Raw genomic sequence first — 26,105 nt, forward strand, 5'->3', positions numbered from 1 at the left:
GTACAAAATCAACGAAATCATTTTCACGTTCAGTCAACCAGCGTTCAACTCAAGACGCGGACTGGCATGCGCACGGTATCCAATTTAGCACAATTAAACCTCAAACTGAGGTGGCTAAACAAAGCATTAACACGCGTACTGTTTTCCTATCCACTGATCTGGATTACGGTAGAGGAAATAACTTGTCATCACACAAGCAGCATCTGACTCCGACAGTGATCGATCACCTTTGATCACGCTATCCCCGATAGGTGGCGCTCTGGAGTCCTGTATCAGAAGGCGATCGGTACAGAGTCATAAGTTTGTGAACTGACGTCATTAAGATTGATGAATAATGCTTGTATGATGTACTTATTTTGATGTTCATGGTACCTTTGAAAAACAATTTCATTATTGCACATCTCAGAATTCCAAACATGAAAAGAAATTTCAACCAGAATTATAAAGGATTCGCAACTATGTGTTCGTAATATCATAGACACTTGGCTTTCTTTGCATGTAATGAATCCAAAACACCCCACGTCCTTAACATTTACATAATATATTTTCCAAGCCAACGAGTGGGATAACACGACACGACCACAGACGCAAGACTCTCAGCGAGTATGGCATAAACATGTTCAGCATCTTCAGACACCCTTTTGTTTCAAAGTAGTAAATATTTGCATACATGTATGACGAAGTTCTTTGTTATTTTCAACGTGATCCAAACCAACAAGGGAGATCTATGAGTACCGAGATGACGCTGAGTAAGTTTATCACCTTACATTCCCAGCACAAGAGTACCCAGAGGAGCAAACAAACTCCTCTATAAATTGATTCTATTGTCGCAAGATGACTTTGAAGTAGAGCGAGAGAGACAGATAAGTTGTCGATCTATTTCTGTCCGTCAGCTAGTAGCGAGGGAGTTACCACAGGAGAGTCGTGGACAAGACACATGAGAGTTTTCTTGATAAACGACGTCGTTTAAACCAACATTCTTTCATTTTTCAACTCAGTTCAGGAACAGCGGCCTGTGTGAGGGTTTTAAAGCTGCCACGTATATCGGAAGCAGCTTAACAGACAAGCTAATAAGCGACATGTTTATTAGAAGTTAATGATAGGATGTTTTTCTTTTTCTCTGCTGACGTTAACGCCCAGGAAACGCCTGGAACATAACGTAACATACCATGCAGACTAGCATGCATGTGCTAGTAGTAACTGTGATGCCTGCACCTTCGATTAAAACTGCGAAGAACTAATAAAAGATAGTGGTATATAATTTACTGCGACAATAATAGTTGCAATGACTTATTCACATCCGTTGTTACACGTGCACCTTCGATATATCTAGGATATTACCTGACTGTAAAATGTAACTGACTCTAAACCTGAAACGCACGTCGTTTGCATGTGAACCAAAATGTGCAGATCTTACATTGTTATGTAAACATATAGTGAGTGAATTTAGTTTTACGCAGCTTTTAGCAATATTCCAGCAATACCGTGGCAGGGGGACACCAAAAATGGGATTCACACATTGTGGGGAATCGAACCCGAACGCTTTAACCTATAAGCTACCCCGCTGTTCTGGTAAATATACAAACAATATATGTCCAAATGTACATTGTAACATGTAGTACTGCCAAATATGTTTCACAACACCGCAACTGCAACATTTGTCCCATGTCTAAACGCACATCCTGAAACGGTAGTACTACTGGGAAGTTCACGGAGTATTCGCAGCGATTCAACCTTGTGTTTGCTTTTGAGTAATATATAATAGTGAATTATAATTTACTACTTATTACATCAAAATAATATTTCACATTTTCAAGACGTTAAACAGCCTGGAGGGTAGCCAAACGCATTTCACGTTCAAATGAAACACACCGAAATGTTCATCCTGATTTATAGCGACAATAATGCTAATGAAACATAGTGTGTTATGAATTACATTCGCGTTTAAAAATATCATATTCGTACACGTAAATTTGAAGTGCTGGAAAGAAACTTCTAGGAAAGACGCCAGTTGGACATAATGCACTCAACATATCATTCTGATAAATGACATTTCAGAAATGTACATTGTCTAAATCATGACGTGATGCTGATGTGAAATGTGTAAATCATTCTTCCTATATGTGACGTTAAAGATCGTTCAGCAACTCAACAAACTCTGTCATCACCTGACAGATGGTCTTGATGAAGCATTCTACTCTGACAAGTCGGCTTACCGATCAACAGGCATTCTTCAGCTTTTATTTTTCACATTGTTTTGTCATATTTGCGCACTGCCAGTATGACAAACATGGCGCCTTTGTGATGTTCTCGCAACTAGACCCATGAAATCTAACGTTATGTTGGACTGACTTCTTTTATTTGATAGTTTCCGATTGAAATAAGAGAAACGGTGTTATGGCTCACAATATTCACCTGAATTTGAAAAACCGAGTAGAACGTGATCCAGTTACGAATATCTCATATGAATGATGTTGCATGTCAGTTAGTTACAGAGTAAGTGTTGATGAGTGCCGATCCAGACAGATTTCACTGTGCCTCCTTCTTGAAGACTGCGACCGACATGCTTATCCTTTTCCCAAGCACCTGCTGTCATCACCACATTTCATCACTTATTTACGTCTTAAGGAATATGCTTTGCCACATAATTTTTTTATGACAATTTTCTTACGTTGATGTTATATATTCCATGCATCATGCGTGCCATGTTGGTTGAAGCACATATATATAACGCAGTATGTAACAAAACTAATATTTCGTGTATTGTGCCCAGTCAAATCTATATCGTATCTTTGAGGGTGGAAATAAACAAACTTTGAAAATGAAAACATCGATATATGTACTGGAAACTTGCAGTACTAAGAAAGTGAAATCCCAAATATGACATATGTTGGAAACTTGCAATCAAAAATCACTAGACATGATAATTTAATTGTTTGTTCCTGTTATGCTACATGTTATTCACCAAAGCCGGAAATTGCGATCAGCTGTGCACAGATGTTTTGGTCCAATGTACCGGTGATTCAGGTAAAAACGATCCGATAACACATCAAAGAATTTCTAATCCATTATCAGACTATTTTATATATTTAGCAGTTAATGTAACAGATATATTATATATTGCTATAGAGTTATTATATAATGCATGTTTTCTGTAAACATATTTAGCATAACAATGAACACAGGCCGTTACCTGTCTGGATGCATTTTACGTAGCAGACAGTTTGACAAGCCACCTCTGACTTCCGGCGGTACTTGCAACTTTGATTGTAAAAAACAAAATGTTGGCCATTTAATTGTTAAAAATGACTTCAATGAGTCAATAACGCGCGCCTCGGAATTCATGGGTTTCGACGTTATAATCTGTTCGTAGTTGCTAAAAACATTGTGAATTTGGTGCTATCGGGGTAGGCGCGAAAAACGGACCCTCACGAATGTGGTAAGCGGAAGCCGTACGCGTATGGAATGAGGTAATGCCATTCTCTCATGGTGTCTCCGTTGTTTCAATCAACAGTTTTAATGAATGAAAATGGGACTGAATTTAATTAAATAAAATGTGTTTTCTGACACCATACGTTCTCGGATGACTGTGTTTAATCGCGCCATAGCGCGGTGTGTTGCAACACAGCCGGCATTGTAAGTACTCGTCGTAACTCGACTGTTGGCATGTCCAGTCTTTCATAGGTTACTACTGCGATGTTGGTATGATTATTATTGAGAAAACCCTTCATGTTTTAAGCATCTGAAACACAATGGATATGTACGATAAACGCTTCCAGTTGCCATCGGCACTGAATTTCACTAGTTTACTTTATTTGTTAGAGTGCAACAGTGGATTTGTTGATGAGGTATGTTCGATTTCGTAAAGGGGTGTGATCGCAGTTCAATTTTAAATGAATCCGCCGTGTCGCGAAGCGCGTTACTGCAAGGGATGACTGTACTTTTTTCCTAATATATTCCTAAATATATTCCTAAATATTCTGATAATGGATTAGAAATTCTTTGATGTATTATCGGATCGTTTTTACCTGAATCACCGGTACATTGGACCAAAACATCTGTGCACAGCTGATCGCAATTTCCGGCTCAGTTGAATAACAGGTAGCATAACAGGAACAAACAATTAAATTATCATGTCTAGTGATTTTGTATTGCAAGTCTCCCGTACATATATCTATGTTTTCATTTTCAAAGTTTGTTTATCTCCACATTCAAAGATACGATATAGTAGTTTTGACTGGGCACAATACACGAAATATTGGTTTTGTTATGTCCTTGAAAAAGATGATTTTACTTGGCCTTTGTTCCACATTATGTAATAGGTACTATAACGTCGATGTCTAATAACGCGGGTGGTCATCCGTGGACCCCAAGACCCGTACATGTACGTAATGCATACAATGACGTATTAATTGTTTAAACACATGCTAACAGCATGCATAACGTGGCATGTGGACAATACAAACAGTACAGTATCATCTATGGCATGTCGTAAATATTCCAAGGTCCACGCTTACCAGGCATACAGAAGGAAAGGGGACCACAATAAGCGATGGCCATGTTTCCCTTGTGGAAATAGCCCATTGTTAATCTAGGTTCATTTACAGACCGGTGATGGAGAAAACCAAACGGACGCTGTTGTGATTAGCAGAGATATTGATATGGCAGAAAACAATAAACGACGGGAAACAATTACACAAAACTGTCCTCATTACCGACGTCTCTGGCAACGTTGTCCGCTAATAGAAGTGTCACAGGGGTAATTACATGAGAACTAGGTGCTTAACAGATCTAGAAGTAGAAGCAACGAAGGTGGCAGCCCGCCCCTCAGTAAAGGCCGGTAATTGTCATCTCTTCTGGTTCTGGACAGTCGTAATCTCCGCCAGCAGATTGCACCTATCACAGCTAGGCACATCTTGCACAGGCTTATGCGGTGTCATTAGTTGTCGTCACCGACTCTGTTAAGCACTTCCTTTCTGATGAAAGAAGCTAGGGTGTTTATTTCAGTCGGAATTAGGATTTCAAAGTGAAGAAAATTCGATAAATTGACAGGAAATAAAAGTGGAGATTTCTGGGATGAGAGTGGTGTCGCCATACAAGAGTTTCTGGAGGTTATGAGAGCAGAAGTCGGATGGCGGGTATCAGATAGCATGCCTTGGTCATATTATTGCTATTATTATTATTATTATTATTATTATTATTATTATTATTATTATTATTATCACGCTGAAAATAAATACGTGTACTGATCGTGGACATGTTTTGTGAATTTCAAAAACGTTTTTTTTCTTCTGATTGCTTTAAGCGGAGGATTCGAATCTGAATGTATGTTTCTAATGATGAGATGTTGTTGCCAACCACTACATCTTCAGGATATGTGGGATGAGCATTGTCTATGTATAGTAAATATACCTTCTCATGAAGGCGAAACACCGCGATTCGTCTGAACGTGCGAGGGTGGTAGATGTTTGGAGCATTATCACAACCATTTCATAACACGAATTTCTCCTTTCGCTATTTGAATTGGTCTTCAGGCATCTGGACGACCCTACTGTGGATAGGGATGGTATGGTAGCTCAGTGGTTAATGTGCTCGATGACCAGGGTGTGATACTAGGCATCGGTTTAGTGTCTGAAGGGAATGTCATCCATCCAAGTCGTCACATTATACGCCATTAAGAATTCTTCGTTGTGCAACTTCAATATCATGTGTAACACCTTACCGAAAGACACTGACGTTCATGTAAGCTCGAAACCGAAGGGTCGTAAATCGGTATTCCAGCACTATGGAGCTTAGTGATAGATGTCGAATGTGCTCTATATATTTTCATATACTTGGTGACACTTTCCAAATACCCACCGTAGAAGATATAGTTGCCACTTGTTCAGTTCGTAGTGTTGGCAGTCGTACGACTTACATATTGCTGCAACGTTTTTTTACATACATTCCTTCTCGTCATGGTATTTGACACCTATTTGTAAAGTGTGTCGGTGCTACCAGAAACTGCAATAAGGACACAAAATCTGCAGGCCAAAGTAAAATGAGGAAATGCCTTAACACGGCATGAACAGGTAAATCGACTGAAAACTGGCAAACGGAAGTGAAGTGTCTATACCACGATTCATATATGAAAGCCAAGAAGAACACGTAAGACAATAAGGATGGGTCAGCTTGTGTTTTAGGGGCTTTTTTCATTTATTTCATTTCATTTATAATTTTAAGAATAATTTGAGAATGTAAGAGGTTTCAGTATCGTGTTCATCGCATGATACAACAAATTGTACCTCAAATGATGTTTTATATATCATTTTAGACATATGCTGTTTCCTGTACATCAGAAAACCACAACAGTTCAGTCAGGTCCATTTCTACCGATCCCAAGTTATGCGTGAGTGTATTACCGTATCAACTGAAGCATTAATGCGGTTTTGAGCGCAGTATATCTACAGGTCTAGCGTTGCCTGTTCCCTCAAATAGTACGGTATCCCCGCAAGCAATAGTATTTATCCTTCTATGTGTTGGATGCAAGCTTCAAGGTCGAGCGTTTCTTTAATGCTCTTGAGTGTTCCTGAAGTAGTTTGATTTGTTTGCTATTCTAATGTCTCTCACGGTTCAATACACAGGTCACGAATCAGAAAGTCTAGATATCATTTAAATAATTCTATGAAAAAGAAAGACGCAGTTATAATATCTATGGCTAAAAATAATGAGAACGAACTGGCGTTAATGAGATCTGCCTTGCTATATGAAGTTAATTTAATATTGGATTCAGGCTATATGATTCCTGTCAGGAAAAAACAGACCATAGGACAGAAGTCATTAGGGGATTAGCATCGGAGAAAAAGAAAGTGCTAACCTGTCAACTTTGTACGTCAAAACCTAACTCCCTCGGGACGAATTTCACGAGCGTCGTGTGACTTTGTTAATTTGGTCCTAGGTGTCATTTTTAACACTCATGGGTCAGCCAATATGCTTTAGCCCTCAGAGGGATGCCCATCGTTTCTTTTCGTTCCTATCAATCGGCGACTGTTCGGCACACGAAACTTGCGGGTGTTTAATACGGAATACCATTGTGGTTGAACTGGGGATGATTATGCGGTCTGATTTCGTTGTTGGAGTCCGATCCGCATTTTATATTTTGTTAATTTTGGCAGTGTCTCTTCCCCTCATTAAAATATGGCGGATAATCTGTCTTATAGTGATAAAGGCTACCCCCAAGAGATTGTGAGAATCGTCTTTGGAAAACTCATAGCAGGAATCACTTCTGCCCCCAAGACAGACAACCTCGCATAAAGGACATGGGGAGTTAATATTTGGACAATCATATCGTTCATGCGCTTAGTTATCAACTAATGACTGAATCTGACCACGGAGTATTTCCATGAGTGAACGAGAAATTGTACATTGTATTAATTTTCTCATAGTTTCATATTTGTATGACTTCAACAACTGTTTACATGAAATTTCGAGAAATATTTCCAAACTTTCAACCTATCTGAAACATATCAATAAAGTATATTCAGAAATTATATTATGCATTTTACTTGTTGAATTGCATTAATAGGATCTCGCTTAATAGGATCAACATTAAATATCATATTTATTACATTTCAACATACAGTCTAAAAACTCTTCCCAGCAGAATACAGAGATATTAACGGGAGAAATATTATTCGACAATAACGAAACCCGAGGTTTGTGATGATTAATCCGCCAGTAGATACACAAACAAATTAATGTGTTCAGATATAATTAATAGTTGTACCTTTTGCTCTTTATTGCATGATACGAAAGACAAAATTATTCTCATAAATAAGACAATTTTCTTAACTTCTGAATTCATATTCCAAATCAGTGCATTATATTTATTCATTTAATTCGTTTAAAATGCAATCTGGCTGTATACCTTTATGATCATATAATGTTCACTCAGCCCCCGGGTATGGCATATGTTCGACAAACCAATATATCTTCTCTCGAATGCTACACTAACTCACATTACTTCTGTAATATTGATTTTAAATAAACAAATATGTCGCGCAAAAGCTGGCGTCAATAAATGCAACGACATTGGCAGTTAAAAGCCGCTTAAAACGATACACTCGGCTGAACATAAGCAGAATAAATCGTTTTTGTTTGTTGGTTTGATTCGTGTAAGGAAATTTTAATGCACCATGGCATTGTTCTCATTGCGAATTTGATTGTGGAATAGGTGAATGCCTAGCAGATATCAATCACACTTTTAGGTGTGAATTCACAGGCTTTGAACCACAGGCGGAAATGACATGAACACAAGGTACAGTCCCCTGTGAAGAATCTGCTTTTAAATATCATCGGGGAAAACGACACAAGCATCGAGAGATATTAAACACATACAGTCAACCAGTTTCTTTGAGCAGGGTCTGAGAGAGGGGTATCTACGGTAACTGCTGGGTTTGAGATATTTGTTATTTGGTATATAACATCTGTTTCCCACTGCCTGGTGATTTACTCTAGCAAGACATGAATAAATAATGTAAAATATGCTATTTATGTATTAAAAACGAAACGATAACTTCCTGGTGCAAAATATTTTATTTGATATGAAAACGCTGCGCTGGAGTTAGTATTTTAGTGAAGCCTGTTGCAGTTGTTGTTGATTTCGATCTGTATTGCGTGTTAATGTATTTTTATCGTTTGTATCATATTTTCTGCAGCATATGCACTATGAAATTTAAATCTGTATCATATGGTAATTTTCACAGCGTTTACGATAGTGTTATATAGGAATATTGTGCAGGTGTCTGTCTGTACGTATGCATTCATATATTCGTCAAATTCCCAATTTCGACAAATGTCACACGTAAAACTGTATATGGGCCTGCAAGGCAGGAATTTATGTATGACCTTGATTTCTAAAGCAAAAACCACCCACTGTCAATTCCCGTGTGTTTATCTCATTCTTCGGCTTCCTTCCTCCCACTGGCTCAGAGGAAATAGAACTGTTCACATGAGAACGTGTATTATTTACACTTGAATTATGAACTATCACAAAGATTCAGCACTCGTGTAACACCGGCCTAACGCGACAAGAAACGATGGCGCGAACGTTGTGAGGCGTAATTTCACGGAATGTTTGGCGGGGCTTCTGAAGCGATTGAACGTTATTGCGCGCCAGGAATCATATAGGTGAAGCGAACATTTACCAATAATGGCACTCTGGTATAAATATTTCCCTCAGCGATCATAATAATTACTTAAAAGCATAATGCATCAATATGCCTGTATGGCGTAATCAATGTTGACATGTAAGAGTACCCCATATAGATTTCCTATCTGTATTGCATTAGTAAGTTTACATCTAACGAACAATTCGCATGTGAGTGATACCCTACTGTCATCTAACCTGCAAGATCAAACGGGGGTCTGGTAGGGTTTAGTCCATGGAGATTAGCGTGTCTCTTAATATCACAATAATCGTTTTAAATTGAGATAAAAAATACGGAACCCTGCCCTACCCATGTTCATAGCAATCAATCAAATAAGAATCGTATAATTCATCATCATCGATTTCATGAAATGTCCACTGATTTGAATGTCGAGGGCAGTCTGGTGCCGCCGTGATGGTTAAAGATGCGACGGACGTGTTTACATTGACCAAAGTAGTTCATTCAATTTGGGCATTATCTAATTTTACTCTTGGAGAGTTATGTGGCATCCTCTCCGTCGTGGAATTGTCCTGTGTATTGAGTCCTCGCCCCACTTCCAGATTCCAAGAGCAGGCGGGACGGTTCCACAAAGAAAGTCTTCAAAAGAAATCTTGGAACCCTCACATGAAGTTTGTTCTCCAAGATAATTGGATAACGATTCCCGGCAGTTTTTTCGGCAACTCAAGCAAGGCAAACTGGCTGTTGGATGGTCGCTCATCGTCAATGGTGCGCTGATTGGTCTGGGGTTTAATTACACACAATCTGTCACAAAGAGGGAAGGCCTCGGGCATATCCCCGGCATATCCCGGGCATGCTGATCTATCATGCCTCGTTTTCTCGCCAGCATATCATAGGCTTCCCTACCTCGAAAAAAAGACACAAATATTGATATAACATTTACAAAAACTAGCTAACAACAGTGCTACAAACAATGTACCTTAACACATATTTTGTTTGTTTAGAAAAAGTATTTCATGTGGAATTTTCAAGAGAACAAATATGAAATCGGGTTTTCTATTGTTTTTCAAATGGGATTCGTTTTAGAATTGAACGGGGGTTCTTTTCAATAAATAGTATACATTGGTGATATATTTTTCCGGTCGTTAATCTTTGACTATAGTGTAGCAGATATGTATTAAGGAAGAATTGAGTGTCTGTAAGCATCAAACAATAAATATTACATGGTGAAGTGACATTTCCATAACTTAACAACCCATGTATGTTTTGGACACATACTGAAGAGAGTTGGCGTTTGTTTGATACATGTCCTCACAAATAATTTGGACATGTCCAAGTAAAGTATACGTTTAATAATGACACTCTTTAGTTATTCCGATCTCTGGATTTTACCATTTTTATATTGTGGATATTGAAATATTTATATTGAAATGTTTCTGAGATGCTTATTCGAGTATGAATTCGTGTCCAACATAAGAATTATAATTTGATGTGCTTCTTGCCAATAATGTTGCTTTCTCTTTTAGGAGTAGAGCGTTTGTGTTCTTTCACTGAAATATATATGTGACTATCCATGTAATGAAGCTCTACGTCTTTAAATCTCAAGTTATATTAAGTTCGACTTAGAACAATGCTGTTCAAGGCGCCAGCTTGCTTTTACATCTCACAATTTATACACAACTTCATACTCTAATAGAATCAACACTTACGAAATAGCTTTGATTTAAAAAGCATAAAAGTTAAATTGAATGTAAATGCAATTCAAGTAATTAACTGTCTGTATTTCATCCCTGGTTTTTTTTTTGTTTGTTTGGTTGGTTGGTTGTTTTGGTTGGTTGGGTTTTTTTGTTTGTTTTGGGGTTTTTGTTGTTGTTGTTGTTTGTTTGGGGATTTTTTCCTTTCTCGAGTTATATTTCTTCAAATTTGTTATATGCATTTATTTTATGCTGAGATAGAAATATGCCTGTCCTCATCATCATCCTTCGTATTGTTGTTTTCTCAATGCTGAGATGCTGATGAATAACGCTAGTTTATCTTGAAAATAAAATGCACAAGATCAATACACGATAGGATCATGCCCTTAAAATAATTAACAAGTCACCTAAATATTCGCATCGGATTGATAATTCAGTGAGCGCTTCACTTTTTATTGCCGTCAGAAATTTGTGCAGGAAAGAATTGACTTGGCGACCAGAGACGACGTGTCTTCCTAAACGACTAAATCAATTGTTTCCTGTGAATTAATGCCGATCATATTTATTCATTTCAAACATACAATTTCGGTCAGTACTCCGCCTGAATCTTTTTCTCATTTCACTGTTTCAATTTCCAATTGCAAACAAAAACCAATCTCAAGTCACGGTTCGATCTTCAAACAAACCGTTTCGCTCCAAGCTAAATCCTATATGCCCATTGGAGAGACGCTGTTTAAACAAGAGTTGTCTCCCTTGGTATTGTGGGAGCGCGTGAGATCCGGTTCATGAATATGTAATGAGAGGCGGGGCATGGTGACTCCACCCACAAAGCTCGCACGGAGCCTTGGGCAGGTTTGGCTTGCTGAACGAAGGCACGATAAGGGGATGCGGTGTAATTCATTCATATCGAGAACCTTTATTCCTAACAATGCAAATTATTGTTGACATAATTTATTGTTCATGTTTAAAAAGATTATTTTGATCATTTATGTATTCTTTGTTATTGTTTATCTCCTTTCGTGCACTTGTGTTTTGATCGTGTAAGGAAATATAGCCGTATTTAGTATTGTGTATATATTGGCTGACAAATGCGATGAGCTTTGTACTAAAGCATTATTGTTTCACTACATTCTTACAACATTCCTGATTTTTTCAGATAATACCGTGCTATCGTTAATGCCATTAAAGTCATTATTATGATTAATTAAATGTTTATGAAACCGTATAAATTTATGTTCTTATATTATTCCATTTATAATTTAATTGAAACCATTATATTTCGCCCAACGGTAAATTATGCATTAGTATATTTATTCATCATGTCAACACGACAGGGCGATGGTTCGTTAAAATAACAGATTAAATTAATGTATATTTATTTTGTCATTTAAAGGTCTTTGTTTGTATGGCTAAAATGAAACATTTGATACTTTCAACTCAAGTCCCTCCAAATTCCTTAAATATTTCAGTCGTTGAATTAATATCAAATTTTATTTTACCCTTCCACTGGAGCGAACCTTAAGTTGCTAATAAAATATCGACATATTTTGTTGTTGTTTTACACCTAGTAACACGAAGGGAAAGAGAGGTTCATTGAGCTGGTATACCCACACGGGTCATGACACATTCGCCTGAAGTCTGATCTATTACGCTCCATCATTCATTTCTTTTGTCATTTACACATTACACCCATCAAACATACGACAAAAACATATAAATCATGTTGCATGGATGGTATATTTTACCACAGAAAAAACACGGACCCTCGATCGATTTAAGATGTTCTCATTGGGGGTTCGCTAAAGCAAACATATTGTCCCTGCTCAATGTACATTTGGCCGATATATCATAGATTTCAACTCGGGCGCGTTAAACTCAAATACCGGGAGAGGAGGGGGAAGACACAGATGTGGAAAGGAATCAAAGTTGCAATCAAAGAGGCCTTACACTGTGGCATATTTTTTTCCACAAAACGTTACAGACGCAAAGATCAAAGGACATAGAACGGCCATGATGGATCTTCGGTAATGACGTCATTATACGAAACTTTTAATGTTCCTGGCTCAATTTTCAGAGCAGAGACTTTTCTTTGAAATTTTATAGTGACAAGTATTCTTTAAAGTTTGATGTTTTTCCATGAGTCATGACGGCTGATTTTGTTTTGGGATCAGAAAGCTACACAAATATTGCGGAAGAAGTGCATTAGAGTTGGGGGCGCATTGTAGTATTGCATTATCTAGATAACGTGTGTTAATTAGGAACAAATTGATTGTTTTCAATGCTTCTGTTTTACACTGAGATACATATTCAGCAAAACGGTTTGTCAGAAGATATAGATCTTGTTAGAGATCCGAAAAGATCTGTAGAATAAAACAAAAATATATTTGGAGTTTAAAGGACATCTTATACCATTGCACCTGACTTGTGAAAGTGTTCCTGTTTGTGTGTAAACGATTGTCACTATCTGTCAATATTTATCTGGCAATATTTCTGTCAAAACCTACAAGATTACAGCGGACTTCCTGGTGGTATATTTGTTCGCCCACTCCCAAATATATCAACGGTATGTCATTTCACAGAAACGTGACGGAAAGTGTTTTTTCGTTTCTGTTAAATTATGTCCTCCTTTTAATCTCTATTTACCAGAATTTATACAAACGAAATCAACACTTTCCTCGTCCTTTCCGACGTGTCCTCATTTTGTTTTGTTCGTGTTTACGACTTGACTCCAGTCTGTGAAAAGCATGTGTACATCAGTCTCATGTGTTATTGATAGGAGGAGCGACAGCCATCAATCATTTTGATTGACATTCACGTGACCCTGGGTTAAATCGAGTCATTTCTGACGCCGGATAAAGTGACTTTGTGATCCACTCAATACACTGTGTAGTTTATAGCACGTCAGTGTGTTATTATGGAAAATATTTCTGTGTAAAATGTTGACTTATTATTCAAATTCAATTTCAAAACGATATGAACCGTTGTAAATATTTGTCAATGTGTTATCAACGTGTAAAGTGAGTTTGAATGAAAGACATGAAAACACTGTTCATGGCGACTTTAAACAAAAACGTGATGTGTATGTGCTAAATACATTTTATCTGACTACATCCTGCCTTTCTGGAATGGTAGATCAAAATCTCGCGCAGTATAATAGAATAACATGAATATTATGTGTTGAAATTCGGAAGATAAAAATATTTTTATTGTAATGTACAATCAAACTTCCCATGCACAATACATCAAATAACAAGTTAAAACCTAACATCATTTGATTTTTATAGCTTCACAAAACGTACGTTATTCTGCTATGAGACGATTTTTTATGAAAATATTTTCTCATCCCCGTATTCATATTTAAATATATAGCACAAAAACAAAAATTCGCAGCGAATCGTTATGACTGTTTATTGTAAATACTTCAACGGGAATATGCAAATAAAATACGCTTATATATAGCATACCTATACTCCTGCATCTGTCCAGTTCAAACAATAACACCATTTTTTAAAGAATCACTCACACTCTCAACAGCTCATATCAGTATTCAATTGCTTTGCCATTTGAAACGCATAACACGATTCGATTGACGCTGGGCGTATGAATATTGAAACAAATAGTCCGTCATATTTGACTGCACTCGGGATCTCTAGCTGTCGCATTGAGGAACGCTGAGAGAAAGATCATGAGTTATCGATTATAATTTGTCACGTGCGGTGGGATACCTTTCAACACGAGATTCACGGGCGTTGCTTCCCTTTGATCTGCCGACAAGTCTTGTCGATATCGCTTGAGCTTTCAGTGCGTTGTGAGCTTCTCGTATGGCGAGTTTATGTCCCTTTCAGTGCTTTGTTTACAATCGATATTTTTTGTCAATCGGGAGTTTCTAGGAATACGAATACATTTGCTACTGATCGGATCTCTCGATACTGGTTCAATGTCATTATCAAACATAACCATTGCTATATCGAGGATCGAATGAATGAAAATACGTTTCAGTTCTAGAAATAACATGTTCGTATTTCAATGTTTTTTGTCGGCTGTGTGCGATGTTTAGGCAAAGTATCACACGTGAATGTTGCCGTGTTGAATGGACGATGAATACAGTTTTGTTACAATATATAAGTATACTTACATCGGTTAATAATATAATGTTATAATTACTTAGTACAATACAGCTACGAAGTACACTTTGGAATAGCGACCATTCGCACTGTAAACTCTAACAAATAATGCAGTTTGGATAATATATTATCGTTAGATATTTATTCATGTTTATCGAATAAATATGACATATGTAATATAAACAGTAAGCAAAGCAAGATAATCCGCCTTACAGGTAATCAAAATATTATTTACTGAGAAATCATCTGTATCATTTGTGAGTGTGCATTCACAGTTATATAAAACGGAAAAACAAATATGTTTTTAAAATGACAAGACGTTTAAGCTTAAAAATATTATGAGTAGTTTTTTTTGTTGGGATCAAATTTTATGTAGCAAATTATGTATATAAACTGATTTTTTAAAAATGGTTTTAATACTAATTTAGGGTTTGAAGACTTTTCAACGAATAATTTGTTTGACTAAAGCTTGTCTATTTTTCAACGAATGGGCTTCTACTATCTATGTTACATAACCTGGCACGCTCATACCAAAACAATTAGCCATCAATAGTGTGGTCTAGCGTAAACATTACAACAAACACCAAGCCTTAGTGCATATTTGTACAGCAAAGCTTGTTTATCATGCAGTGGACAGGCGTTTAGTCCACGTCTGACATATCAGTGTTTGTTCTGATACGGTTCTGTTCCCTGCTTGAGTCAATTAACTGCTCATCTACTGCGAGTTGAAATGCATTATTATCAGTGGCTGAGGGCGCTTGTACGGCAAATATAGGCCACGGTGTTGAATTGTGTGCAGCTCGTGTCAACATCATAATTAGGAGCAGCAGTTTGATTGCAAAACGGCCACTTCACCAGCCAGCCTAGCTTATTTGTAAATCAACAAAAGTAATAGTCCATCTCTCGCTTGAAAGGGGGGTCGCCCTTGGGGGACAGTTTACCCCCTTCTCTGTCCGCCTGGATGAAGTAGGTGATCCTAGGGGGACAGGCTGAACCCTCCCCCTAATACTATACCCATCACAGCTGTTAATCCTTACCCCTCCCAAACAGCCCTCATACTTGTTCCTCTTGACACCGCAAAACCCTTCTGATTATGGCTTCAAGCCACTGTAGATTCCTTGGATGGTGTTGATGTCATTGAGAACACGAGACATGTTAATATAGACGAGAGGAGGTACCCCAGGATGAGTTTACCCCTTCTCTCCCCTGCCTTTCCAATGAGAGTGGAGATCGACTCCTCTAGGGGTAGCAGCAAGTATTTACTCTGAGGGTCCTCGTACACCTTGTGCTAGTGCCCGGGGACGAATATAAATTGAGTTTGAAGAGAAGAGGAAAGCAATTTTATGCCTTTTATGTGACATATAGAAGCGAAGTGGGTTTTGTGAAATTGAGAAAATTTCAACTTTACCTTCTTTTAAATTAGCGTTGTTTCCAAGGAGAAGAAACACATTAGCTAACACTAAAGAGTCCTGTGCAGTGATAACCTTACAATAGTCCCGGCGACACAGTGGTCATTCAGGAAATGGAAGCGTCAGAACAAGGACTAAAAGCATAATGAAAATAATCCAGCATGATTCTATACTAAAGATGGACGGGAGGTGTTTTTAATCAACAAAGATTTAAACCTTGCAGAAGGCGTTATAATAAAACGCATCCGACACCACGCTTTCTGTTTACACCCTCATCAATAACCCTGTGGGTATGGGGGATCGGATTAACGCGATTGCATAACTTGATCAGGTGCTCGTTCCCCATTGAGACGATACTTTCCAATTTACTTTCCACAGAACCTCAACGGCCTGTCCCCGAGTCGATTCAAGTAACGTTAATTAATAGGTAAACAAGAATGGAACGAAACGGTCGCCCTGGCTAAGCCTTTAAGAAAATATTTCCCACTTTTTACATGGAATCGGCGTTGTGGAGGTCAGAAGCAACTACCGGAAACAATCGAATCTAAATGTTGATATTCCGGATCAAGATGGTGGCGCCACGTAGGGGAATTAACATTTCCTTGGCGCAATGGAAGTGTAGGGAATTTAGGATAGGACTTTTGACAGGGTCAAGCGAAAATGGAATCATTTGTGCGATGAATTCCAGACCTGAAACCTGTCAAGCATTACTGTTGTTAGAACTGACAACTTGTGACGGGAGTGTTCTATAATACAACCCTGAGCCGGGTATATTAACACCCGAGTACCTGTAATGTCCTCCTAGACCATCCGGTTTCTCTCCATGAGCGATTCTGAAAGAAAGTTTAATAGGTCCAGATCTCATGCAATTATTGTCCCTGCAGGGTGGGTATATCACTCACGCGTGGTTGCATCCAAAAACAATGCTCTGTTTTTGAAGAAGACGACCCAACATACCTTCCCAATTGCTTTAATCAAATAAAGGACAAAATACAGCGATGGTCATTTTATTGGACAATGGACGTGTCGCCTAATTTTCATGCTTGTTGGTCAGTCTGAGTAGGACCCTTACGTCCAGTGTCTGACCAGAAGACACGGTCATTTGGCTGGACAAACAACGAGTGGGGACAGTTGGCACTGGCCACGACCATTGAGAATTATCAACGAGATTTCGTAACAAAGCACGTCATCTTTCTAGTTAACGGTAGGAAAACACGTTCGGCGCTCGGGAGACTATCGGATTACTTTGGGGGACCTTAAGGGAACTCGGAGCAACGTCGGGGACGACATGTCTCCGGCTGAAGAATGATGGCGAGCTAGAAGAAACTCAAAATACTCGTGACGGGACCTCCCAAAGCAAATACTACATAAACACGGCTTCCACTGACAGATGACATTGATTAAGTTTGATAAATAGTCTAGCGATTTATTGCAGTTGGTCCGGATGAATTTTTTTTTAAATCCGAATTTAGAAACCGTTTCTATTACGCATTCGCAGACATTTTTATTTAGAATTTACATCAGATGTTACATTTAAAACATTCACACATCCGTTCCAAGTGACTTATTTCATGCTACACTTATTTCCTTCAATTACAGAAAAATGTTGTATGTGTCTGTTTCACTATAAAAGAAGAGGTAAATTGTCCAATTTAAAATCAACCAGTATCAAGTACTTTTAGTACTACTGCTAACCAAACATTATACAGGCTTTTAGTCAACAATGGGGGGTTATTTCGGGTCACAACTGAGTAAGAACGGTTTATTGGTCGCTTGATTGGTATGCTGGCCGCGGATGTCAGTTTTATTGCTCTCTCCTCCTCCTCTTATTTACACATTTGGTCAATACGTGGACATTAGACCTCTTTAACGTCAATTATGGACAATAAAAAGCAAGAGATTGACAGAGCACTGGCTATATCGAATGCAGCCATTCAGAATACTAACTAATGTAAAATGGAGTTCTTTCAGTGAAATGTTTATTTTGTTTAATTTGGTTTCTGTGAAAGTGTGGATCAAATTTAAGCTGCTGTATCTGTGTATTATTATGATATTGAATAAATATTGAACAGATATTAAAATGAAATCTAATCATGATAACCTCATCAGTTTTAATTTGAATTATTAAGATCAAAAATGAGTTTCAAACTGTCTGATGTAAGATAACTAATATATACGACAGTTGCATATTAGCAGGCGGAATACATATTATGTGTTATTAATGTGTTTGGGTTTCATATAGGCCAATCATATTAATTTGCATTTCAACACAACACAGGATGAGGCATTAAGAATAAAAGTTTAGGAATAGTCTAAAATATACATCACATTAATTAGATTATCAAATAATTAAGAACGCAAGGTGTAAGCTAGAACTACCATCGTAATAAACTACGCGATGTATTAACTTGTTTATTTGAAAAGCATATGTGTCTGAATACATGACGTTTTCACTTCCTTGTGAAGATCTACGACTTGTGAAGATCTACGACTTGTGAAGATCTACGAATGGAAATTTACATAAAAACTCCAATAATAATCCTAAGTCATGCATTGCTATAAGTAATATCCTTTCGTGTGCAACGCGGACATGACACAGTTGTACATTTCGTCTTATAAATTTACTTTATTCTTCACATTCTCAGTCGTATACACGGTGACATTATTATACGCCCATGCATTTCTCACAGTGATGTATATTTCATAGCCGTGCCAAACACAGGAATCTCAAGCATATCTATGTTTATTTCATACGTGTCAGTTTCGTGTACATTTCCTTGTTGTAATTCGTTCTTCTGCTGTCCTGTTCACCAATCAGCTGAAGGAATGCTGCACCAGTGTTTCTATTACACGTTGGCTAACTGTATTTATAACACTGAGTGTAATATCGATCTATGGCGTGTCTGTATCACAAAATACACTTATTACGTAAAGGAAGTATTAACGTCTCTCCCATGTTGATTTCATGTACATATCAAATAGACAGATACCGTATGGACACTCCGATAACGTTAATGTATCTGATTACCACGGGACATTAGCACTGTGATCTATTCACACCACGTCGACGCAACACCATGACAAGTGATGTACGCTTAACATTACACAATATACACATATTTACATAGCCTCTCCTGACCAAGTACAATGTACACGCACTGAACATGTCGCGTCCACACACCGTGACGGCGATGGGAATTATTCCTTATATCTACCGTCTTCTCGGATCATCTTGCAAATGGTCAAGGTGGCCCTCCAGCTATGAATTATTTACAGAGGCTCGGGAAGCACGGCGCAGGGGTGGAGAGGGTGTAAGATTATACACGAAGCACAGTGGGGACACCACCCCTACGTGGATACATGGTGTGTCTCCTCCTTAATAGACCTTGCAGTCTTTGAGGAAATCACGGGGGACATATTATAGGTGGTGCATCGACAGCGTTGTATCTTTTAAATACTGTTTAAATCTACGCATAACATTTGTTTAATTTGGCGACAAATCGTTTGATGTTCTTAAACGTCAAATTAGTCGCTGTTTGAAAATAAGAAGCTACTTTCTTACACATTCAAACCTACTTCTTTATTTTGGAAGAATTGTCATTTTGAGCAAATTCAAACAAACGAAAATGTAACGTTAGATAAGAGATAGTTATAGGGTTTTTAAACGTTACCCGTTTGAAGCCAAACCACAATCTTTAAACGAAAAAACACACCGTTTGACGACTTCCATATTGTAAATTTAAATGGATGCTAATAGATTGGTAGCTGTCAATAATTATGTCAAACCAAGCTACGTTAAGCGGTTTTCAGTTTGGGTCATCTGAAATTCTTTTTCAACACATATTTCAATCAATATGACATCTGTAACTAGCTCTGGCCTGGCACACCTTCTCTGTCAGTCTCGCCATCAAAGCTTTGAATAAATACAGAAAATCGATAGAAATTTGTAAAGATATTGTACAATGCACGTTGGTTTTCACCCATCTGAAGCACGTATTTATGTACATGACAATGTAAACATTATGTATTCTGATGGATAACTATGTAAACATCAACACGTGGTGGTACCAACTTGACCTTGGAGCAACTTCCGGTCGCACATGACAACGATATTTTTTTTGTATGGTATTCACAGGGAACAGGGTACGGAAAATATAAAACTATCAGCTTGAACAGCGAACCAAGTGCAGTTCGCTTAAGCCCCGCTCATCCAAATCTCCACTTCTTTTAAGTTCTTGAACACCACTTATGTCTCTCAACTGCTCGTAAATATGTGCAAGTTACAAATAGCGTTCGATGAAACAAGCGACTGACCCAGTTTCGTAATGAAGGGATGTGAAATCGGACAGATGATATTTGGGATGTTTGGTATGCACGAATGTGTTGCGCATTTTCGTCAAACTGATATGGTCATTATCTTTACTGAACCTATGACGTGTACATTCTCAAGATTGGATGGAAAAGTGGAAGGAACTAGAGGGGTTAAGGTGTAGGGAAAGGCGAAACTGTAGGTGCTTCCGTTTAAGATAAATTTTGACATACAAAATCTTAAATTAAGATGATGTACATAGCACAGATGGCTCAACAAACACGTCTCAATATTAATCCAGGTCTCCCGTGTATTTCTGCAGTCTGTCCGTCGTTGTATTAATGGTTGGGCTGTGTATGTGTGACTGATGATTCGTGATCTATGTCTTTATGCAGATGTATGGCCTGTCAATCTAACACTACAACCTCAGATACAAGCACATCAGAATATGTATGACTTACATAGTTTCTTGAAATGTATGAGTGACGAGCAGTCAAGTGATGTTGATATCATAAGATGCATAAGTCAAACCCGAGACATGACTGCCCGTCAAGAAATGACGAACTCAAAAAGATAAACCAAACTATACTCTGGGATCTATAAACACATCCCAGTTTTAAATAAAAACAGTGCAATGTACACTTATTTACGCATATACTGATGCGTGAATTGTAAATGATGTCAATTACATGAAATCTACATTTGTCGATTTCATTAGACATCACCGCACGGGTCATGCCCACAGTTAAAATACCATGTAAATATTCAATATTGATTATTTTTCTGTGTTATTGTAACTCTGAAATACAATTAATAAGATCCCGTTAAGTTGTCATGTATAGGTTCACGTAGTGCCTTGAGGGGCGTCTTAGTTTGCGATAAGTAACATTCTGCTATAGGGCATATAGAAAGTGTTGTGCGTTGTCAGTTTCCTAAAGACTACTTACAGCAGGCAGCGAGGCTTTACGTACAGTCTGTCGCATCACGCCTCGCTGGGATATTTATCATTACGCTATGTGAATCAAACCGTGGCAGCTCCGGAAAAACGATGCCTAAATGAGTCAAACAAGGTGTGATCTGGATGTATAGGGTCACAGGTACATATTTCTTGTCCATACATAAATGGTGAAGATATGAAATCAGCCTGCCTATCCTTGACTCGATATCTGCCTTTATGAAATAAACAGGACGTGGATATTTAAAAAGGGTATTAAAACAAAGTGAAATGTCACCTTGAAATATTACTCATAATTTTAAGCCTAGATGTTTGTAATATTTTGTGAATTTGTCAGTGAACGAGGTGCAGATGGCTCTATTGTTCTTGGTTTTCTCCAATAACAAACAAATATTTCATCACACATTTACACAGTAGTATTGAGGTGTATTACCTGATGATAAGGCCTTATTTAGAAATTATTTTATTCACATAATTCAAAAGGATTACCTGAAACAAAACATCTTTATAATACTATGTGTGTTTCAACCCCTCACCTTACAACACATTTGCAGAAACAATTATCGTACATTAACGAACAAATTAACTATATTTATTAATCAATAAGTCTGTATTAGATTGACATAGGTGGTTAAAATAAAAAAAATACAGAAATCATAAATTAATATAACTAGTTAAGTATTTTTTGTTTGTAACTGACAACATTCAAACTTCTAAATGTATTTCAGTGATGTTTATGACAAAGGATTGGTAATCAAGGTAAACCTTCTTCCAGACTCGGTGTTTCAAATGCCAAATTCCATACAACAAAACTGTCACTTTGTAAATATTATTTATTTGGACAGGCAGTATTTTTTGTTTACCCGAAATTAAATTACGAAACAAAAGGACGACCAGCACTGGGAGCGATCGTGTCTCTAAAACACACTACGTTTTACTGTCATTGTTTGATAATTGTCTAGAGTATTTTTCAAACGTGTGAAAAGTCGCTTATTTTAGTTATTTTAAGTACTTTGCAGGTATAACCTCGACTGCTGTCATTCATATTGACTTAGACATACGCTCAGCCAAGGGTTGTAAAATACCTTACTCTCTCATAGGCTGACAAAGCATAAGCTCTTAGGCAAATAACGTTTTCAATAGGTTCTATTCAACTAATTGAGGGTCTGCGCTAATCGCCCCCGTTTTCGTGTGATGGGATTACAAAGGACCCCCGTTGAAAGGGGCAGAGCTAAAGGGATAAAACACGAACCGCGAGTTAAGCTCGTCACGTCTAGCCAATCAGATCGCACGACACATCTGCTATGGGTATTTAGGTGTTCACTAACTCTTGCTGTCATTCGTCACTTTCTGGACTGTACAAAAGGCCAAGCCCCAAATATCCCGAGCTACAGGCAGTAGTTTGTTATTACTGAACTGCCTCTAGGCTTGTTGAGGCCCAAAATAGTCTCTTTACTACCCAAGTGCAACGTGGATTCGTTTCCAAAGTGTCGTCTGCTAGTGTCAAGACTGCCTACCCGGAGTGATTTCTGAAAGCCATTTTGTCGTTGTGTGGATTTACCCTTTATTCTACCAACTAGGAAACTGGACAAATGAGCTCGACTCGGGACTCTAAGTGATGTCCCATCTTAGTACTCTAGGAAACGATACCAGTATATCCCTGTCGGATTCGAAACACAGCGCTTTTGAACGTCTATCACCAACTTACGTTGACAAACGAAGCGAGATGCCTTCAGCTTTCGGTCTTTTGGAGCATGAGGTGGTTAGCAAATTACTCTTTGATCATTTCATTGTCAGTGCTATTTTCGTCATATTTGTAACCGCAGTATGGAAATGCTAGTATAGCCGTTATCTGAATACACATCATTCAGAATTTGCTTGAATGGGAAAATATTGCTTGGGGCAGGTGTAGCGAACGAGACGTATAGGTGACCGCTTGACAGACGCTGGAATTGTACGTAGGTTATTATACTGTATGTATTGTCGGATGTTGTGAGTGACTTCGCTGGGCCTTCAGTTTTCTGGATGCCTCACAGGCATACTTTGTCTTGAGCTCGCCACCATCAAACCAAACCTGCCTCCCATTTTGTCGTCTGCGCTTTCACATACAGCACGCAGCCATATTGCTCTCAGACGAGAATGTTTTTTACACAAATATTGGATTATCATGAATTTTATTCCAATTTTAGACCACGCTTCGACACGAGCGTGATCGGACTGAGGTCAGTGGGTTGTGATTTTACATGCTCGTGTTATTATTTTCGAAACATGTACACATTGTTTATTTATTTTTCCCTATTATATTTCAGGATCGCCGCCCCGACTTATCGGGTCAAGGGGGTCTTGGACAGTTGGTCAGTTCGATCGGAGGATCGGGTTCGTTTTCATCAACGGCACCACGTCTCTCCCATACCCCCACGACAGATTTCCAACCCCCCTATTTCCCCCCACCCTACAACCTCCCACCCCAGCAGCCAGTGGACTTTCACCATCATGCCAATGTTGATCCCTATGCCCATGCTCATCTCAACTCCTTCCATCAAACTCCACAACACCCCTACAACCAAATTCACAGTGAGCGCAATGTGTTACGGCATCGCGACGACAGTCTCCATACCATGCATCCAGGACTTCCAACATACGACACAAGACGGGCCGACTATGGCACTGTCCGAAGACCCGATGTCCTTATGCATGGTCACCACGGGCTAACGTTAGACCAGGACCCTAGCATGTTAAATATACACACAGGATTGCCAGCTCTCGAAGACAGCACCCCGGTAAGAATTTCAGCTTTTAAAATTTTAAACAAATTGCTTAATTTTTCCCGTTATTTTTTTATTTTTATTTTTTCCTATTCTTATCTAGATATAGATTTTTTTGCAATTTAATATTTAACATCACGTTTCCGTTGTATTTGGTGTTAATATATATATTGTTTCTTTAGTGAATTCATTCGAGTTGTCATATGTGGAATAGGTCTCTCTATATAAGCGTTTTTATGAGTTTGTAAATATTCCATAATTTGTTGTTTTCCGTTTCTTTTTTTTAAATTTATTTTTAAAATATGGGTGTGATAACATATTGAATTCTTTATTCATGTTCGGGCAATATTTACACTGTTGGTGTTATTGCAGATTTAATATCCTTCAACCAATTTGTCTAAAGATGTACAGTAAAGTAAACAGGGGCGCCTACTTAGTGTGTGCTTTACAAAATGTCCAAATTCCACAAAATTGATTAAATTTGCATGCGTGGAAAGGAAAATTTAACAGTATAAAAAGCATTTATTTTATATCAAATCTTAAAATCCAATTCAGCATCCCGAAAACATCTAATCTGTTTTAGAAATAACGTGAAGACTCGATTGTAATAAATAACAAATGCTCCGCTAAGTTAAACACTTATAACTCAGTTACGGTGGTTCGAGTAAATATAGTCCATGTTTTCATAGCGATAAGTAAAATGTTTTCCTTTCGATTTCCTAAGAAGACATCTACGGAATATGGAGCAATCTTAATATAGAGTGTACCGCATTGTTTCTTAGCCAAACATGTCAAACGGTCAAACCCATCCAAAGCCAGATTGAGCACTTGTAAACCAACGTAGCTTGTGTTTACATTCGTTCGTACCATCTCTAACTGAGAAAACACAGGCACATTTTGATGTCACGCATTCCTGAGTTTTACTAAACTTTCTCATGATCAACCATGGTCTCGCTATAATCGTCCATGCGTGTCCTCGCTTTTAGAGCCTTCGAGACGAGTACTCGTTTTTCTTAAAGAGGGGAAGAAATAGATTTTAGTGATTACGAAAACCATTCACGTTTCCACCCAGCAAATTGAGGAAGCCGCGAAAATCTGCGATCCCCATTGTAACCAGTAAGCTGTCATGCATTCTTCCTTGTCATCTTGAAAATCTGACAAGAACCCCTTTTGCGTTTGGTGCTTTTTATAAAAGGAGGGTAATTTACTGGGTAAAGCATCTCTGAAATATAATATCTCATATCGCGAGATTCAGGAAAATATGTTCAAAATTATATGATCAGCTTTCCCATAGCAAGACCTGGCTATGTGAAGAAATAGTACTTTGTCAAAAGAAAATTTTATGTTTGAGTTTGTTCTGAAATCTGAGAACGTTCCCTATTCCAGTAACAATCAAACATTCTGTATTATAACAATTTCAGGGGTTATTCAATGAAGCCGAATATATATATTGTCAAATATGTGATCATTGTCAAAGAATGCACCATTACATATGTTAATATTATATGAATACACTGCATTGGTTGGTCAAGAGAATATCGAAATAAGCAAACACATTAAAAATAAATGAGCGAAAAAATTAATCATTTGGGTAGGAACACCAGGTTTTATCAAACTAAGACGTGTGTAAAACGACGCTTCAACGACTAAACAAATAACGTAAATGAAATGCAAGACTCCGAGCAATTAGCAAAGATCCCCAG

At 37.9% G+C, this 26,105-nt stretch overlaps 1 protein-coding gene across 5 annotated transcripts in view; it reads left to right on the plus strand.

Moving 5' to 3' along the window:
• Positions 1-26,105, plus strand: part of LOC137291485 (transcription factor AP-2-beta-like) — a 59,731-nt gene that overhangs the window by 12,411 nt on the left and 21,215 nt on the right. Inside the window, exons 1-2 of one of the 5 annotated variants that reach the window (XM_067822839.1) lie at positions 23,005-23,396; positions 23,947-24,417. In XM_067822839.1, coding sequence (XP_067678940.1) covers positions 23,256-23,396; positions 23,947-24,417 — 612 coding nt within the window. In that variant the 5' untranslated portion in view covers positions 23,005-23,255. Of the gene's footprint in view, positions 1-23,004; positions 23,400-23,946; positions 24,418-26,105 lie in introns of those variants that run through there. The other 4 variants (XM_067822843.1, XM_067822842.1, XM_067822840.1 and 1 more) reach the window with 4 other exon arrangements.

Source organism: Haliotis asinina, chromosome 7, assembly GCF_037392515.1.
Source record: "Haliotis asinina isolate JCU_RB_2024 chromosome 7, JCU_Hal_asi_v2, whole genome shotgun sequence".
NCBI classification, from domain to species: domain Eukaryota; kingdom Metazoa; phylum Mollusca; class Gastropoda; order Lepetellida; family Haliotidae; genus Haliotis; species Haliotis asinina.